The sequence below is a fragment of the Sinohyriopsis cumingii genome, chromosome 13, assembly GCF_028554795.1.
Source record: "Sinohyriopsis cumingii isolate HCF-2022 chromosome 13, ASM2855479v2, whole genome shotgun sequence".
NCBI lineage: Eukaryota > Metazoa > Mollusca > Bivalvia > Unionida > Unionidae > Sinohyriopsis > Sinohyriopsis cumingii.
In genome coordinates this window covers 32,658,815-32,679,281 of record NC_142973.1, presented here as the reverse complement: position 1 = coordinate 32,679,281, position 20,467 = coordinate 32,658,815, and the positions used below count along the sequence as shown (strand labels likewise).

The window sequence follows — 20,467 nt, the reverse complement described above, 5'->3', positions numbered from 1 at the left end:
CTATACAACCGTTTTGACTGGGTTTTCCATTTTCTCTATACAACCCCCTATTACTACTTAATTGTAAGCTTCAGCGTCAACACTTTTTTCTTTTATCAACATGGTTTCTGATGTCAGCACAATGTTTTTCACAGGGCGTCGCTGTATTCTTAATCGTTCCACTTTAGTCAGAGAACTGAGATTACAACTGATATAACAATTAACATACACATAACAAATTCAGCTGCTATAAGTAACGATCATTTGATATTTTTTGCTGGCGGTGAGGATGGTAGAGCGATTTACTTTTATGATGTTCTATGACCTGAAAATAAGTTTTTAAAAATATTATTTAACAGATGCATTACGATGGTTTTTTTGCCATAGACATAAATCAGAGCAAGATCTTTTGTACACCTATTTACAGGCGGAAATTTTTAAAAAGTGTCAGGCCCATTATTTACTGGTAAATTGTAAGCAACAATACTACAGTATTATATACTGGCCAAGGATATATATTATTTACTTTTGGCTAGCGAAGATGGATATATGTACAAAGAACACGCAACATTATTCTGGTGTTCGTATACTCTAGGCACAAAATGTTTAATATTCGTTTCGTTTCTATCTGTTAAGAGCATTTTTGATGTAACTCAACTGTCATACCGACCTATTTCTCACGCTGTCGATTAGTGCTCGATACATTTTGTAAACAACCTTAGGGTGGAATGTTATATAGAAGTTACTGATGCAGAAGTTAGTGTGCAGAAAATGAAGGCCTTGGCCTTTTGTGCTATTCTATGGATATATTCAGAAGGTAAGCAGCAATTATTATTCGTTTTTGGATATTTTATAGATTCTGCTAATTTCTTACTTTGATTAGTGTTAACAACAGTCAGCAAGGCGCCAGTATTTTTTTTTGGGGGGGGGGTCTCACAAGCCATACATCTTAAGTTAACTTGACGTTTCTATTGCTTTAATGCATCATTGTTTCACACACGACGAAAATGTATCTTTATTTTGACATGTAAACAAGTTACGCCTGAATGTTGCTTTAAAAAAGGAAGAAACTCAATTAGTATTCATGGAAGGATATCATGCACTCATTCCCTCGATGTGCCTCAAACATTTGTCAATCAACGATTCAGGTTGTGACACTGAGGAGCCCTTTTATGGGTGGGTGGTCAAAAAGGATTATTACTTTTGCCTGTAGAATGGAAAGAAAGAGGACACTTATGTTGCTAATTTGAATCTGTCATTTTTAGTTTCAGTGTCCAATCATTTAAGTTTGGCATATCCAAGGACAAAAATATGAGTACTTAATTAATCTACAGTTTATGTTTAGTTGAGAAATTACATACAGCTGATCGAAGGTGAAAGATGCAAAACTAATATTTTGGCTTTTGTTTTTGTCAAGGTATCTTATTTACACCATTTTGTACTCAAATAAGGTAGCATCAGTACTTCCATGGCAAAAATGGAAAGGAATTTACTGAATTTAGACCTTCCGTAACTTATATCATCAACTGACAAAACAAATTCGTTTGCCCTGAGTCTGTTTCATATAACAGATGCTTCCCGATAAGGTCACTAGCAGACAATTTTCTGCCCATTTTACCTGGATGATGGGCAATCTGGCAGTTTCTCCAATATGCGATCACCAAAACTGACCATTTTGAACAAGGCATACTGTAGCAAAATCTATTTATAAATGCAAATATAGATGCATAGAGAAATCCTGGTTTGCGTTCTGTTTATGTATGTATCTTTTGTAACAATATCTTGAGATTCAATGAATTTATTTCAACATCCAAACACCATATAAACTCAATGGTAAATCTGTCAGCATACCACAAATATGGCTGATGATGATGTCATTTGGGAACTATCTATTAGCATCAAGTTTAAGACTATTATTCTCCAGGAGTGCAGCACATTTCTATATCGGAGGTGGATTTTTCATTTTTTTTCAAGGGTGTGTGCTGTTTTAAAGAGAGCTCTCATTCATGTTTTCGTTGCATTTTAAAATGGCTTTTTTGCAGAGTGTCAGCAACTCTAACTTAAGGCATTTTCAGCATATCCTGGCCTTGAGTCATTCATATACTATACTGCACAGACTTATTAGATTTTTTTTTTTAGCCTGGCTTTTTATCACTTTGGAGGAATAGTTACCTTAGTTAGAATCACTGGCTGTCTCATTTCATTTTATCCTTCCACATTTATGTGAATGTTGTCATTTGAATGCAACAGAGGCAACTGCATTAGCGTAATTGTTCTGTGTCAAACATGATATTGTTCATTAAAGTTGATCGTCAGTATAATCATGCAAAAAAACAATGAAACGACTCCTGTGATTTAATCATTTCATATCAGAAATGGATGTTGATAAAGTGCCTTTCAGAAGTTTCATTGCCTGTACTCATTTGATTGAAATGAAAGGTTGATCCATTGATGAGTATCAATATAACTATTAAAGCACTGCTAATTTATCATAGCAGATTTGTTTTGGTTGGCTGCCATTTAAAATTTGCAGTCACTTTTATATTTTCAGTTTCATATTTTTCTTGTGCAGATATGATAATGTGAATATTTACTAATTAAAGCAAGTTTTGATAAATAGGAAATTACTATTTATATTTTACATGATCATAATGTTGGTACAGATATGGGTTTCACAGACTTTCAGGTCGACTAGGTGATACTTGTTAAGCAAATGAATACAATAAGTACTCTTAAAATCATTAATTTTGTGAGTGTAAATAAATCTTTACAAAATGTCTTGTTTTCATGTGGGTTTTTTTATGTTTCGAGAGAATGGTCTTCTAGCATATCAAGGAAAAAAAAGAAAACTTGAAGTTTTTTCAGGTAAATCTAAGGAACATGTTTCAAAGAAAAATAGCTATTTATGACTGTACAAAATTTGTACCAAAGTTTCTGTCATGGATTAATGAATATCCCAGACTAGAATATGACTCAGAATCTAATGTTGAGTTTTATGGTCCAGCTGTTTGCAGCAACTTCACTGGGAAAATATTAGGCAAGATTCTTGGTAGTGAATTTATGAGCTTGAAATTGTGATACTATGTTGTCATATGTTGTGGCATGCTCAAATCCCCCAAAGGCTTGTTCAGTTTTACAAGCTGTCTTTTATAAAATGCATGCTCACTGGTGTGTCTAAAATGCAGTCACATGGATAGAACTGAAAAACACCTGACAAATTGAGACAATCTTACTTAAAATGATAAGATGAGAAACTTGGTATGTGCTTGGCATTTGAAATGGGTACTTGAGGAGCTTTTAAATGAAGAAAGGTACTGTATTGTTTTAACAGATTAAAAATGGGGTTTGACTGGACAATGCCTCACACCTCTTTTTTAAACCTGTCGTTATTGTGATATATTGGTTAGCATACTTGGACAAAAGAAATAGGTGCTTAATTTTCATTTGCCTCTTGATTGTATTTTAGTGTGAGCTTTGGAGCTTTGAGTAAATATATAAGAGAGAAAGAGAGCAGTGTCTAGTGCATCTCCTCAGAACTCTTGAATTAATTTTATTAAGGTTGACTGTACATTATAGCAACAATATTGTGATCTATCATTCTTGGGTCAGCTCAGCTATTGTCAGATTTCTGTTTGCCTTTGAGTCATATAAAAGTCAAGTGTCCAGGTGTCATTTTGACAGGTATAATCCTTAGAGTTACCTAGTACTTTCAAATGTTTCATTTGTCTCCCATATTTTATTTTCCTTATATGTTCCCATATTGTACTGAATAATGTCCTCACTTTTACCTTTTGTAGATAATAAACAGATGAATGGATTTGTATGATTATCCTGAAAACATCATAGTAGGGATAGTACTAAAGGGTTAGATAGGGTATACAAGTGCCTGTGCAGGTGCGAGTAAATATGCTTATACTTGATGCCCAAGAAAGCCAACAGTGGATGTTCCTTGTTTGTATGCTATCACTTCAACACAGAATTGTAGAAGGGTAGGGCCAGATGTTTAATACCTAGATCACCCTGTTTTAATTAATTATTAACCATGTCATCATTCTGTGCAAGCCCACAGAGTTGATGGTTAATATGATACGACTGTCACTTTCATATAAGTACACATATATTTTCTTATTTTGTGAGAATTGGGTGCAGTTAGTGCTTGACAATGAAGATAAACACATTTCTATCACTATAGTCTCGCAACGTTAACATAGACCAATAGTCAGATGTAAAAAAATATAATAAATCTGTAATTTTCACACCTTGTTTGTTAGTGCATTTGAGGCAGTTGATTCAAGTTTTGTAAATTAACACATAACACAAGGTCTGTATAGATTTTCTACTGACTTTTACTGAACACCTAAAATTAAAATGTAAACAGCATGTTAAAGGGAGACCTTAATTACAAGTTGTTTTCAAGACACTCAGTTTATAAGATATAATCTTTGGCTCAAAGTGCCTGACAGGATAATGGTAAATATGGATATTATATTAACAAGTATAGTTTTTAAAACAATCATATAGAGGTTATGCATTCAAATAAAAACGAGCATAAATGCTTTCAATGACAAATCTTATATTGAAAGGCTTATATGGTATGTAAGATAAGTATGTTTGTAGTTTAACAACACTTTTTTAGATGTTACATAGCTATTACATGAACACTTAAGTAAAATCCAATACAGATTCTGTGAAAAACTTTTATAAAAAAAGAACAGCATCTTGTGGGGAAAAAAAAGAATAGCAATGATTTATATGTTACATTGTCTTGATACTTTTTGTACATTTCAGTTTTATATTGTATACCCAGATTTGGTTACCTAACATTTGTACCTCTGTCTCACATTAGGGGAGCCATGGAAGATCAGATTTGGTTACCTAACATTTGTATATATATACATAAAAAAATAAAAAAAGTCTCACATTATAATCAAGGAATTGTGTGTAAAAGTTTTTGGAGAAATAATGGAGGCCTGCCTATACAGTGACATGCTTATTTGGGTGTACATGGAAAATAGACAAAACTGTACTATAGCTTGACTTCAGTGACTGTAAAAAAATGTTGGAAAATTGAATTTTTGTTGCAGAAATGAATAAATCTGTAAACAAAACACAGGCTAGGGTATTTCTGACCCCTTTTGGGTTTTTTAAAAATTGTTCGTCTTTTTGGTCTGGCATTGGCCACTAGGCCCTAGGCCCTACTTTCTCCATTTCTATAATTAGCACTTTTGTTTGAAACCACATAACTTGACCAAAGACAGTGGATGACTTGCACTTTTAAAAGGTAAGGAAGTGGCCTATTGATTTTGGTAAAAATGTCAAAGGTTAAGATCATTGTTTATGAAATAAAAATGGTCTTTAAACAATAGCTTTTGTTCTTGAGCTAGTTTCTCTGCCACACTTTGTGAATAGCTTATAATTATGGTAAGAAAGAAACCTATTAATGTAATTGTGTGGTCCAAAGGTCATGATACCATTATTACTCACTTATAAGTTGAGACAAACTGCAAACAACAAAGATCCTGATCTGCTGTAGCATGATATGCATGTAGATCAGGGACAATGTTTTTTGTTCTACTGATTACTCCTTACAAACTGCACAGACCCAGATAAAATTTGTTGTCTAAGATCAGATGTATCAGCGAGTACAGATGGCAAGTATTTAAAAATAAGAACAAAGGGTTTCTGCACAGTAAATTTAGTTTGGCCATGGTAATTGAGACCAATCAGTCAATAATCTCAGGTGTCCAACATGTACTTTGAACGCAAACATAGATGACTATTAAACACAGGCAGGTGTTCACCATTTTCTCCTTATAGACAACAAATGTAATTTTCATTCCTTTGTTATACTGCCCATACTCACTTATAAGTCCAGTACAACTGCAAACTGCACTGACCCAGATCTGATGTTGCTTAATGAGCAGGCAAATCTGGGTCTGTGCAGTTTGTTTGGAGTGTTTAGTTGAACAAGCAACACAGACCTTGATCTGCATGCACATTATGCTATGGCAGATCTAGATCTTTGTTTGCGGGTAGACTTAACCTTTAAGCAAGTACACATAATACGTGTGTTAGATTATATATTTAGGTTTATCTTAAGGCATGCTGTTACATCTGTAATGAATGAGCTTATAATAGATCTGCTCTTTTTAAAGCAGCATATTGGGTGTAATTTGCTATCATTTATAAATCATAAAATAAGGCCACTTCAATGGTTCTGATATCTTCATAGGGAAAGAAAATTGTTTGTAACGGCATGACTTTTAAGTGATGAATATCATATTGCGATTGATTTGCAGTTCTTCATTGTATGCTGATGAATATATTCAAATCTATATCCAGCTGAGGGGTGGTCACCTGATGTTTTTCTCTAGCGTTGACAATGGATGCCAGTGTCTTGTATGTGCACAGTGTGGCAAAAAATTTACCAACATTTTCAATATCTTAAATGGGTTTTCAATCCTGTATGCTTTTTTTTTATTTTTTTAAACTCTTGCAACAGTCATTGCGTTACAGATTTTATTATTTTTAATTACATGTATTATAACGGTCGTTGTATACAGTATTATTTTTAGCTATTGTAATGTTCGTTGTATACAATATTGATTATTTTTAACTCCTATAACAGTTAGTGTATACATATTACTTATTATGAACAGTTGTAATAGTGTTGCATGCAGTATTGTTGATATTTTTAACTTTTATATAAAATCGGTGTTCAATATAGGTTTGGAGTAAAGTGGGCCAATTTGGCCCTGCCTGGTGATGTAGCTTGAGTGAGCCAATTTGGCCCTGCCATGTAGTCTGAGTGGGCCAATTTCGGCCATGTCATTTAGTGTGAGTGGGCCAGTTTGGCCTTGTCATGCAGTGTGAGTGGGCCAATTTAAAATACAGAGGATAAAAATAAATGAACATATGTTGCACAAATTTTACTGACTAAAGTATAAAGGTCAAATGATTGTGCTCTGAAACAAGAAAAAATATTGTGAGTTGGAACAACCATTGGTGATTGGATTTCTTTTGCATGTGTCAATGCATTTTTTCTTAATTCTGCTGATGGCTTCAGGCTCTGTTGACAATTCATGGCAAATATTTGTAACAGTTTCTGGTTTGGTTACTTTCAGTTCTGAGAACTTTCTACTAAAAAATTATCAAATCCACTTCATTTTCTCCAATATTCTGAATCTATTCAGAGCTTTGATCTGACAAAAAAATTCCTATTTACAGTGGACTATTGGAACAAGTGCCGAAAAGATCGGTGTGTCAGCTTTGCAGCATTTGATATTAAGATCATAAAAGTGATGATGATGGGAATTTGAAAAAATAGAGCTAGTTGAAATGCCAGTCTTCAGTTTGGCCAACTGACCAATTGCAAGCATGCCATTTACGTAAAAAGTGCGCCAATGGCGCTGTCTAGATTGAACTCTGTAATAGTGCATGTGTCCTAATAAATTTCTTTTAGAAGGTATGGTTTATACAAGTTTACCAAATTTTATTCAGTTTTCTTGATTAACTTTTTTGACATTTTATAGCTGATGGCATTGGATTTAACCAATAAATTTCATAATATTTGGCCCTTAAGGTTTGTTAGATATTGCTGTTCAGTGTTGCTGTATTATTCAACTAAAATGTGGTCAATTGTCTAAGTCATGTATACTAAATTTGGTCTTATTCAGCAATCACTGCTGACATTTGATGGGTCAGTTGGTAGGGTAAATAGAGCAAATTAAAAACTTTTGTCAAAGGTAAAACAGAATATATGCCTATTTTATATGTTCTTATGTTAGATTAAATGAATAGTACAATAGGGTACCCTGTCCATGGCCTCAAATTAACAGTGCTTTATCAGTTTGTCTAAGTGATATGAGAATGCACAGACCTACAGTCTGACTGACTAGACTGGACCTCAGTTGAACAGGGATTTGTAAACATCTTGTCTCCTTTATTATTGTTTTCACAAAAGGCATACATCAATTTTGCGTAGTTGATAAAAATCTGCAGTCAGCCCTTGGGTTAAATTGTAGAGGAAAGAGACATTTCACTTTCTCCTATGCTTCATGGCTGTTATCTAAAATAAAGATCACCAATGCAATTGTTGATTACTTTGATGGGGAAGGTTTACCCCAATTTTATTTGGTTTGACTACCTACTGCAAAATCTGGTGCTTGTACATTATAGAGTACAACAACTGTATGATGAGATTTTGTTGGTTTAAAAATTTATATAGCTGACCAGTTGAGACTGGCGTTGAAAATGAACTTTTTTAAGTCGGTGTCAGCTCTTTTCTATATGTATTATGGCTGAATTGACTTAAAATTGCATGCCAGATACCATGAAATAAGTGCACCCAAAAATTTCACAAAAATATAATGGATTGTCTATTCCAATAAGTAATACACTTTTCACATGACACAATGTCAGTATAATTGTTGCATAGTTATTGTTTATCTTCACACACTTTATGTTCCTGGTTGTGAATTTGGCCTTTTATCTGTGTTATGCATGGTGTAGAGGAGTATTTGAGTTAACAGAGACCGGTGGTTAAGCTACATTAGACAGGGACATTACTCTGTGCCATTGGTTTTATATTTAACTTTCTGATAAATGCTGTTTTGAGATTCATGATGTTAATGCCATGACTCTGTCATCAATATCAGCCATATTTCTACCTAATCACATTTGGACCACTTCTGTAGCTATTTTTCTTAGCAGTGGTTTCTTGTTGTTTAAGCTAATAACTTGTTTGTTTATTTTGAACATTTAGACATCTATTTGATGTATGTATTTTAAGGTAGTGATAAATGTTATATTGATTGCCCCCAACATTTAGGTTGAGGTTACAAATCAAATTTCCCAGTTCACCACCACTCCCCCCAGCTCCCTCTTTTGATAGAACTGTGTTTGCCACAACCTGGTAAGAATGTTATCAAAATCAAAATGTCTGACTCTAAGGACAGTACAGTGAAATAGGGATCATTTTTAAATTATCACAACAATTTGGATTTTCATTTCAGCCTGGATTTGTTTATATATTTTATCTCCAAAAGTATTTTTAACTAATATGATGGATAGAATTAGTTTGATTTTCCCTACAAAGCCAGAGAAAGAGTGTGTTTTGTTTAATCTATTTGTATACTGGAAATTTGTTGTCTCAAAAATCCCAGTCCCCCACCCCATTTAAAATGTAAAGCTACTTGTTTAAACAAGACAGGCAAAAAAAAGGGAACATGTTTCCTATTGTACTGTTTTTAAAATTAAGTTAGGAATGTATTTTTTTGTAAACATTATATATATATTGTAATGATTAGTGTATACAGTATAATGTACTAAGCATATCAAATACTGGTCTCAACCAGCCCATTTAGATGTACAAAATCAATTTTGTAAATTTTATTTGGATTTTTGATATTAAACATTATATATATATATATATATATATATATATATATATATATATATATATATATATATATATATATATATATATATATAATGTGCTAAATACTTCAAGAACTGGTCTAAACCAGCTCAATTAGATGCTGTACTGGCAACAAAAGAGAGATGATCTGGAAACACCCATTTTTTGAGAATTAAAGAATTTGAAAGAGTATGGGATGGGATAGATGCTTCAGATAGTATGGGTGTTACTGCAACAGCTCAGACTGTTTTCTTGATTGATTGATGTGAAATTTATTTTAAAATACTTTGTATATATTGAAAGATTTTAAAAAAATCATATTAACAATGCGTATCATTGGGGTTTTCCTGCTGATCAAATGGGTTCCATCAGAATCGGCTGTGCAGAATCATCTGGTTTGAAGTATTAGATGTAGAATCATTGCAGTAGTTACTGTATATACTTGCTTATAAGTGCAATAGTTACTGTATATACTCGCTTATAAGTGCAATAATTACTGATACTTGCTTATAAGTGCAGTAGTTACTGTATTACTTGCTTATAAGTCAAATCAGACTGCAAATAATACAGATGTTATTCTGCCATAGTATATTTCATCTGCAGACCTGGGTATGTGTTGTTTGTTCTACTGATTACTCCTAGCAAACTGCACATAATGTGCCAGCAGATCTGGGTCTGTGCGCTTTACAGTTGGACCCATTACATAAGCAGGTGTATATGGTAGTTAATATTTGTTTGAACTAAATGAATCTCTTGTCATACTTAGAGTTACTTACAGTAGCAGGTTATTAAGAAATAACACTTCACCTGATGTGATAGACAATACCTGTGTTGTTGATATAATATTGATTTTGTTGTAATGTATAATCATGGTATCAAAGAAATTTAGAAGCAAATGGTGCTTTCAAGTTCTACTATTTTGTAATTGATTATTTCGCTTTAATGACAGATGGTAGTCATATTGGTAAAGACTTGGATAATTCTTATAAGAGTTGGATCCAGTGATCCCCAAATATCCATGACAACATTGTTGAAATTACTTCTTGTTTTAATTTTTGGTCAACACTTTTGAAAGTTTGGTTTTAAGTATTCTCCATACATTTTTTTGATGTTTATATCAGTTGAGTGATGGCCAAGGAACAGTTGGAATATTATTCATGGCATTTCTTGATACATGCAGAGTGCGGTTGTCTTGATGAATCTACCCCAAGTTTGAAATTCCTTGTGCAACAACAGGTCATAAATTCTGATACCACTCTGTTAAAAGTTATGCAACCTGAAAAGCATGGTGGTTAAGTATTTATCAAGGTTTATCAGGGTTTGCACAGATAGTGAAAGTTTGTGAAATTTCAGATGGCCCACACCATGTTCAGGAAAGTTTGTGAAAAATGACTTTGTCTTGAAAGGTTTGTGAATTTGGTTGAAATGGGAGTCCACTTTTTCTTTATCATGTTTTATTTCCATTGTATTAAAAATAAATTTTATGTAAAATATTGGAGTTCGTCAATAAGGTATGATGGCCTTAAAAATGTCTTCTCAGTAAGCAAATAAAGGGAAGTAACTCATGAACCAGACATTTGTACACTGTGATGATGCTTGCATGTCCAATTCATATTCTAGCCACCTTTTTTTTGTGCAAAGATTCAGTCATGGTCATCAGAGATTTTGGAATGTTATTAACAGTGCAGAATTTAACCATATATAATAATAAATACTTTTCAGATAGCTAAAGAGAAGAAAGAGGCCATGAACAGATTGGAACATGATAATGCAGATAAAGTTGACAAACTACAAGATAATTATGGCTAGTTATTTCTTTGCCTCCATCTGACCACTTTATAGTTTGAAGAGCAATTAGTTATAATTTATAAATCTGTTCAACGACGATCCTGTATTTTCTACATCATGAATGTGGCATAACTTGGTGAGGAATGTGTTAGAGACAATAAAACAGCAATAATGACATTTTTTTATATAATAACCGTGCGATTACTAGTGCAAAGTGGTTTTCACTTGGATTGCACAAAGGTATGTTCACTTATGCTAATTACTGTTCTTTCTGTTGACTTCTTATGTATGGAAGTTTTGCTTGTTGGTTGGTCATGAATTTTTTAAAAATATGACCAGTTTATGAAAAGTTCAAGAGTTTTGTTTCTCAAAATCTGTATGAACCCTGAAAAGTATGGAGGGTATCGGCTACTGTACATTCCCAGGCAATGTAGCTTCCTCATTGGGTTTACTCCGTATACAGTATCCTTCTACCACTGAAATAATCCTCAATTGGGACATGAAATATATATCAGTGATCCTCAATTGGGACATGAAATATATTTCAGTAATCCTCAGTTGGGACACAGCAAGATAACACACTGCATGAATGATTTAATAAATAGCATTCATGTTAGTCATCTTAAAGTAAGAATCCAACTTATTCTTCTTTATCCAGCTGAGTTAAATCTGTCCTGGTATATAAAGTTACTTTAACATCAGTTGTACACAATTTACAAAGTGTGCATTTGATGTCTATGCTTGATATCAAGCTAAGCCTTTCCTATAGATAAAGTGGGGGGAAAAATACAAAATTAAATCACCTAGATTTAACACACAAATTATTAGATTTTCTTGATTTTCTTTCAGTATTCGTGAAAGTTTGAATATATGGAGGATGTAGATTCACTTTGTGTGTTTTATATATACCATGGCATGTGTTGTATTCATCTTGTATTTTATGCTCATTAGGTGCTTTTTGTATTGTTAAAATTTCAGCAAAATTGTTTGACCTGTTAGTTATGACTGGTCTAGTTTGTATATTGTTTCTGTAAGCATCTGCTTTCATTTTTTATTTATCTCCCCATCATGCCTTCCTGCTACCCCTTCCTCTTAAACTCACTCACTCGCCTGCATGGATGCCTTTAGTTCGTGAATTGTTCTGAAATGTTTAGAAAGCTATATGTGTGTACAGTTGTATTTTATAAACTGTTCTGAAAATTATAGAAAACTGCGTGTGTGTGTACAGTTGTATTTTTCAGAGAGACAGAGGGCGTACATGATTATATGTATTCAGAATGTCTTTTCCACCATGTTTTGGTAAAAATAATAATCATGCACTTTGTAACCTTGAAAATGAAATGGTTTGTTCCTTACTCAGCTTTGGACAAAATGTGTTGATCCACCTTCATGACATGTTGACACTTTTATTAGCCCTGTAGTCTCATAGTCTGCTGAGGGCATTGTATTTGTTGGAATCTGTAACATAATATTGTAATTACATCAGTAATTAAGTTTGCATTGGTGAATAAAGACAATGTGTTCACTATCTGTTAACTTTGTGTAGACCTACTAACAGTACATGTATTGCCATGATTAGACCAAGGAGCATTGCCATATTATTTTTTGTCCAAGAGAAGGAGATGGGCCTTTGCAAATATTTGCCACATTTTTATAAAAATGAGAGTTGGGATTATGAACAAAAAGGGGCTAATAATTGGATAAATACATTAAGTTTAAATTAGGACCATCAGTGGGTAATCTTAGGGACTGACCATATACATAATTGGGTGGAGGTGGAATTTTCGTTCAGACCAATATATTTTGTATTTTGTATTCTATCACAAGATACATTTTATCTGCTGCAATGATGTATATAGCATAAGATATTTATGTACAATAAAAATTAGAGAAAGAGCCTTATTTCAAGTTTTTTTTGGACCATCAGCTTTTTATCAAAATAATCCACAATTCTAAATATGAAATGGCCAGTCCCAATATAAGAGGAGTTTGCATTGATGAGGATTAATGTAATAAAGATGATTTGGAATCATAATAGTATCTGTTTCATTTTCATACAAATATCTATCGAAGGTAAAATTAAGTCATTCAGTGTATCCCCTAGGGATGCAAGGTTGGGAGTCTAAATTCCCCTTGGTGTTAGAAATGGGGGTCAGACTGAGTAAACATCATAGTGATGTCTGCCTTAAGGTAGCGTCGCCAGGTGTTTCTTGGTTGTCCCCTTCTCCACTTGCCTTGAGGGTTCATATCCATTAATACAAAGTTATAGGCCTGTTGCGGGAAACACTACAAGCTTGTATTACTTGGTATATACCGATAGCCTTTTTTGTCCAGTATGGTGTGTGGATACTGATAGCCTTTTTTTATCCAGTAAAGTGCGTGGATACTGATAGCTTTTTTTGTACACCTTGGTGTGTGGATACTGATAGCCTTTTTTTGCACAGAACGGTGTGTGGATACTATAGCTTTTTTTGTACACCTTGGTGTGTGGATACTGATAGCCTTTTTTTTTTGCACAGAATGGTATTTGGATACTGATAGCCTTCTTTGTACACTATGGTGTGTGGAAACCGATAGCCTTTTTTGTACAGTATGATGCATAGATATTGATAGCCCTTTTTTGTAGAGTATGTTGTGTGGATACTAATAGCCTTTTTTATACACTATGGAGTTTGGATACTGATAACCTTTTTTTTGTCCAATTGGGCTGTGCACTGGATACTGATAGTCTTTTTTGATACTGGTGTGTGGATCAACTTTCTTTGTTTTGTATTCTGTGGTGGGTGGGTAGTAATCCAAGCTGTAGATTTTCCATTGTATTCTATGAAAAAAACATGGAAAACATTGGAGCATTTGGACTAATATTCCATGCTCATATCAGGGTAGGCTGGAAAAGCGTGGGGAACAAAAGACACGGAAAACATGAGACAGCTCTAGCATGGAAAACTCTGGAGTATTTGGACTAATATTCCAGGCTCTGTCCAGGGTAGGCTGGGAAAGCATGGAAAAAAAAGACATGGAAATGCTGGACAATTCTAGCCTGGAAAATGCTAGAATATTTGGACTAATATTTCAGGCTCTGTCCAAGGTAGGCTGGAAAAGCATGGAAAAAAGAGATATGGAAGACCATGGACAATTCTAGCATGGAAAACCATGGAATATTGCATGATAAATCCTGAATACTGTCCCCAGTAAAACTAATATTAGGCTGGAAGGCCATGAAAATTGTTCATGAAAACAAGAGTTCCCTACAAGACAATTTTCATTTTGCTGAGACCCTGACATGGTCCTCATCTCATCTGTTAATATTGTACACTACATGTATATGGGGAAAAGGTAGAATATTAGCCATTTGAATGACATTCAGTGCTCAAAATGTCTGATAGCCCAAAACCCAGGGTCCCCTTCTCCTGAGAAATCAATCGTGCTAATGGAATGTTGAAATTTAATTCAATATGTTGATTGGCTGGTAAATTATTAATATTTATCCTCATGTATGCCCCTTATACCATGCTTCTATTGAAAACAGTAAGCAGTGAATATAAATCAAAGCATAATTATTGTGATCTATGAACTGGAAGTTTAATTGTTACTATAATCAGGGGTCAAGCTAGACTTGAATTTTAGGGAGAAGTGACTTCTCCTTTTGGACAGAACAGGGAAAAATGAGAGCAGAACAGGGTGAATTGTAGTCCTACAATGTAAGATGTAGCACATGTCGTTTTTGTTTTAGTGCTATGTCTTACTTCCCAAATAAAGGGCTTGTATATCGTGTTATGGTGTTTGTTGACATCGGAGCGAGTAATCAAAGTTTCAGGAATATCTCACACACTTGGCAGCCCATATTGACACTCTTCTACAAATTGATATGTAATTAATATACTTATTCTGCTGTTTTTATCCTGGTGGAATCAAAATCTGACACTAGCAAATGGACGCATTTTCATGTTCCATTGACATACATTTGAATTTGTTGAAATGCGACTGTAGTCGAGATATGCCAAAGTTTATTTAAGTAGGTTAATGTGGGGGATTATGTTTCTTAAACAAAACGAAATGTTGCTTGCTATTCCAGTAAGCATAATATATTTTTATTCATTTCATTAAAGAATAATATTTCAATTTAACCTGATTTTGGCATTCCTGGCTTTCATCGTTTTCCAGCCAACTGACATGCAGGTCAGCGAAACTTGAAAACAGGTCCATTTCATTTTGAGAATTTGAATTTATTAGAGAAAAGACATCAAAACAAAGGCTGACTAAAACATTGTGACTTTAGTTTGTAGAAAAGCATAGGTATTGGCTGCCAGTTGTGTGAGATATTCCTGAAAATTTGATTTTCGTTATGTTGGTCGACATCAAAATATGCTTAACACAGCGCTGTTAGTTAGTCAGTATAAGACCCCGACACCTAAAACATAAATATCAGCATCAAGGTCCTACATGTAGGACTAGGAGAAGTGCTCATTTGGGTTTAACATACATCTAATTCAAAAATACTATTTTAGATAATTTTGTAACAGAAACCAGCCAGAACCAATTTAGTGGAGACAGGAACTGTTCCAGCAATTGTTGCAGCAATGTGTGGCCACATAATGTCATTCAGGCTAGCATATATACATGACAGGCTGTTAATTGATTGCTTTGTTGTTGTAATCTGAGAGTTTAGGGCAAATACTGGATTTTTTTCTCTCCAGGTATTGTAAGTAATAAAGGGAACAAATGTGGTTGTTTGCTTATGAGTGTGATTAAAAAAATTGACTGACCTTGATATAAAAAGGAATGACTGACTAAAAATGATTTTGGCAAAGAGATTTCGAGATTTCACCAAAGTTAAATTTTGACCTATATAGTATAGTATTTTACTTAAGTCAGTAATTTTTCAGACATTTCAAAAGGTTTCAGATAAACAGTAGATGTGAATTGAACAGGACTTTATTAAGCGGAGTAATATTTCAATGTAGATGAAACAAAATTATACAGCTGTTAAAATTATATGACCTCCAAGAGATATGGGAGTTCTATGCCGACTTGACTTTTGAATATACAAACTATGATACTCACTGCTCAGGTTGATATAAGTACAATATTTACAGGTGGAGTTTTTGTGGGATTAATGCCAATTTTCAGCATATTATGGGTTATACATGGCAACCAGTCCTTGTTCCATAAGCAGCCTTGACAAACATTTATCGTGATATGATTACTCTTATTTTACTCTGGATTCAAACACAACTAGAATATTTTGATATTGTGAACAGTAATACCACTCATGATATTGATGGATGATTCTGCCTGTGGGTATCTGGCAATACTGTCAACAATTCCCCACCAATGATCTATACGTTGTCATTCCTTAAATTTTGGACGTGAATCAATTCCTTTATGCTTTTACAATGGGGGTTGTTATGGGGATTGTTTAGCTCCAGACTTGAGATGTTTTTAACCGTTTAAATTAGCTGCACTTGGACCTCCCATCATTCACATGTACATAGTTAACACCATGTGCGAGTATGTTCCAGAGGAACCCTGCATATTATTGGAAGAAGAAGTTTGGAATTATATAACTTTGAAATCGTCCTGGTTCAATTCCTTGTCTATTTATGGCATGTTAGCCACTACTGTAAAGCTGTTAATTGTAGTTCAAAATCTTTATGGCACAAATCGTAAAATGTTAGTTCTGGCATTTAGTTTTCATACAGACTGATCAATCACATTCCCTTCGACTTTGAATTCAAGCTATTCTCATTGCCGTACATTTTTGAAATGGTTGTAATGGACATTAGCATGCTCATTCCCATCAGTTTACGCAACGCAAAGATTCATTTGGGCAAGTACCAACTTTTGACAATCAGAAAGCTCTTTACATCAGTCGTATCTGTTAAATAATATACGGAACAAATGCTTATTAAAAGGATGATTGCAGAATGGGACTGGACAGAGCTTTAAAAACAAACATTGCAGAGACGATTTAAAAAGGTCCGTGAGAAAAAACAGATTCAGGTCAAGAGAAAAGTGAAGTTCTGCTTTTAAACAGAAAACAAAGAAAACAATCTTGTTTGAGGGCAGTTACATCCAATTCAAGTTAAACAAAAACAAAAAGATTAGAAAAATAAAAATAAAAATAATAAGGAAAAAGATGTGGAAAGAAATCATTGTTCCCAAAATCAACAAAATTATAGCTGTCAGAAACAGGAAATATACATGTTGCTGAAAATCATTCAAATTGTACAAGAAACAAAAAGTAAATTATATTAAAATAGAATAATTTTTTTATATCAGCAAAGTAATATTTTTTATTGATATTTTTTTATTGAAATGTCAGCGATATTACAGTTACAAAATCTCTAATGTTTTAAGAAATTTTTGCAAAATCTCAGTGAAATTTAACAGAAATGTGGTGAAATACCATAATTTTGGTGAGAAAAGGACATTTGAGTGAACGTCACTGAAATTTCACTGTGATTTCACTGAAATTCCAGTCACATTTTCACTAGGGTATGATTTTGTAGAATATATTTTAATAGGAAGTAAAAAAAAACTTATTTCTCATAGTTAACATCAGACCAAGTCCAAAATCCACCTTGCACCAAATTTTTAAAGTCCAGAGTAATATTGTATTCCAGTGAAATGTCTATTTGTCATTAGTTTGGATGTCATGCCAGATATCCAACATTTGCACAGAATATTTAAGTCCAAATTGCTCATGTGGAACACATGTGAGAAAATCCAACTTAGAACAAATTTATCATGTGTCAGATTGGAATCAAAGCTCAAAATCTGCACATGTGAAAATTTGGTTAGTTATTCCTTGTCTCACAAGATTTAACAAATGGCACACATGAGCTTGCAAAATCTACCATAATTGCATACATTGTCAACAAGGTTCAGATTTGCAGTTTACAAGAACTTCTTTAAAGAAATTCTTTATCAAATAATCTTATCCCAATGAGAACTGTTGAGATTTTTCTGCATGGCTAACCCTATTAATTGAACAGAAGAAACGATAAATAATATTAAATGCCAATCTTTAAAATTGACTAAGTTCTTTTCAGGTTTTCTGTACAGAAATATATTTTAAAAAATTAAATCCAAACTGTCCACACTTTTCCAGGATTTTCAATGCGGAAAAATTCGATGTCCAAATTGTCCATTTCTTTCCAGGGTTATCCTTGCTGAAACAATTCTAAGTCCAAAATGTCCATGGTTTTCCAGGCATGTCCAGCATTTTCCATGCACAGTGTTCAGGGTTTCCATGCTAAATTCGGCAAAATATTTCATTTTCCCACTGTTTTCTAGGTTTTTCCATGGTATTCCATCCTTTTCCAGAATATACTATGGAAAAAGTACAGCCAGGATGATGAATCTATTTTTATTGAAACACATTGCAAACAAATAGTTGGCACATGAAGATTTAAAATATGAAGTCCATGTCTGTATATAAAGAGATTTTTATAATTTGTTAACTAACATAATGGTTATATTTTGTTTCTAAAAATCACAGCAAGAATATTTGTTTCAAGCTATTTGTAACTTCTCTATCACATAATCTTAGCCCCACCCCCACTTAATGTGATTATCTGTCTTTGTAGTATTAAAGGCATTTATACCAACATTCATGAGAAGAAAATATATATATATATATATATATATATATATATATATATATATATATATATATATATATATATATATATATATATGCTGTGTGTGTGAGAGAGAGAGACCAAGAGAGAGTGTGAGTGTTCATGCAGAAAGTCCCATTTCAACCAGTGGAATGTGTACCAGTGATTGCCATTGTCATATTATACACATAAAATTACTGTATGTTGCTTTGTTTGGCTTTAATGATGTAGCTCAGCTATTTGCCATGGGGCACATGGATGTGTTACATTTGGTTTTTACTTCAGATGTTGGTAATGGTTGGGTAATTTTCTCATTATTGCTTGTAGGAGCATTCTTTGATATAGCACCTAATTCAATTTGCCATAATCCAAACCTCATTTATTCTCCTTTTTCTCTTGGTTTTCACACTAAAATGTTTAGGGTGCCTTTAGTCCAGATGTACAAGATGTCTCATGATTTATTCACTTGGCAAGTCTTGATCTTTAATGAAATCTGCAGTTCACCCAGTATTTGTAAGGGTTTGGGGTGGGAGTGGGGTGGGGTGGGTTAGAAGCTTTATCATTGTTCAGATTATGTTTTGTGTTTCTTTAAAACATTTATGTTCTTTCTTTCAAAGCTTTTCAAATCAGAAATAATGTCACATAATTAATCAAAGAAAGTACAGTATACTTGCTTATAAGCCAGTCTCAACTGCAAATAACATTACTTTGATCTGCTGTTGCATCATGCTTCTGCAGATCAGGGTCTATGGTTTATTCTACTGATTACTCAACAAACTGCACAGATCCAGATGTGTTGGTACATTATGCGACATCAGATCTGAGTCTGCAATTTGCATTTGGACCAACAATTTTTGATGTTGTTGTTTTAAAGTAGTTCAACCATGTCATTCTTTTAAAGTTTATACCTGTAATGACACTGAACAAATATGAAAAGATATAATTAAGGCATACATATTAGAACGTACTTGTATAGGTGAATCCATTGCTGTAGGTGCTTTGCAGGTTTTAAATAATTTGCAATAACACCGTGAGAATTGTTTAATGTTTAGTGAGTAGTTGTAAATTCAGTTTCTTTTTTCTGACTGTTTAATTACAAGGTGCTTCGTCATCACCTCTTTATTTGGTATTTGTTAAGGCAGGGACTCCTGCAGTCTTTACAACTCAGTTTTCTTCAGGGTTTGACCATCAAAGACAGATTCTGCGAGCTGATAAAAAAGTCCCCTTTGAATAGCAAGAGTAATCTGCTTTTGTGGTCACAGGTTCATGTAGTGATATGTTATGATCAGGCAGTCAAATGAAGTGTGACACCACAGTTCTTTTGATAAGAAAATACGGATCAAAAAGATGAGCTTAAGATGGTCTTTTTGTGGTGTTTGCAGCGATTTTATCTAACCAGAAACTACTAAGACAGAATACAGAAGTATGAAAGCAAAGATGTGGTATTAGGTTAGAGTTCTATGTATAATCCATGTTGTCATCTAAAAAGAACAACAGACTTTCCCCATATATATTTAGTTGTGACTCCTGGTATGCAAAATTGCAAGATTGCAAAATCATTCAATTACAACAAGAACCGCAGTTGATTACTAAAGTCCTTTATATGTTTGTACACAATTTAAAAAACATTGTTTACTAGATGAATGATACACTTTAA

General features: G+C 33.6%; 1 protein-coding gene across 1 annotated transcript in view; it reads left to right on the top strand.

The window, feature by feature from the left end:
• The first annotated feature begins 663 nt into the window (after positions 1 to 663).
• Positions 664 to 20,467, top strand: part of LOC149785160 (low-density lipoprotein receptor-related protein 4-like) — a 172,658-nt gene continuing 152,854 nt past the window's right edge. Inside the window, exon 1 of the mRNA XM_089978939.1 lies at positions 664 to 796. Within this exon, the coding sequence (XP_089835065.1) occupies positions 751 to 796 (46 nt within the window). The 5' untranslated portion in view covers positions 664 to 750. The remainder of the gene's footprint in view (positions 797 to 20,467) is intronic.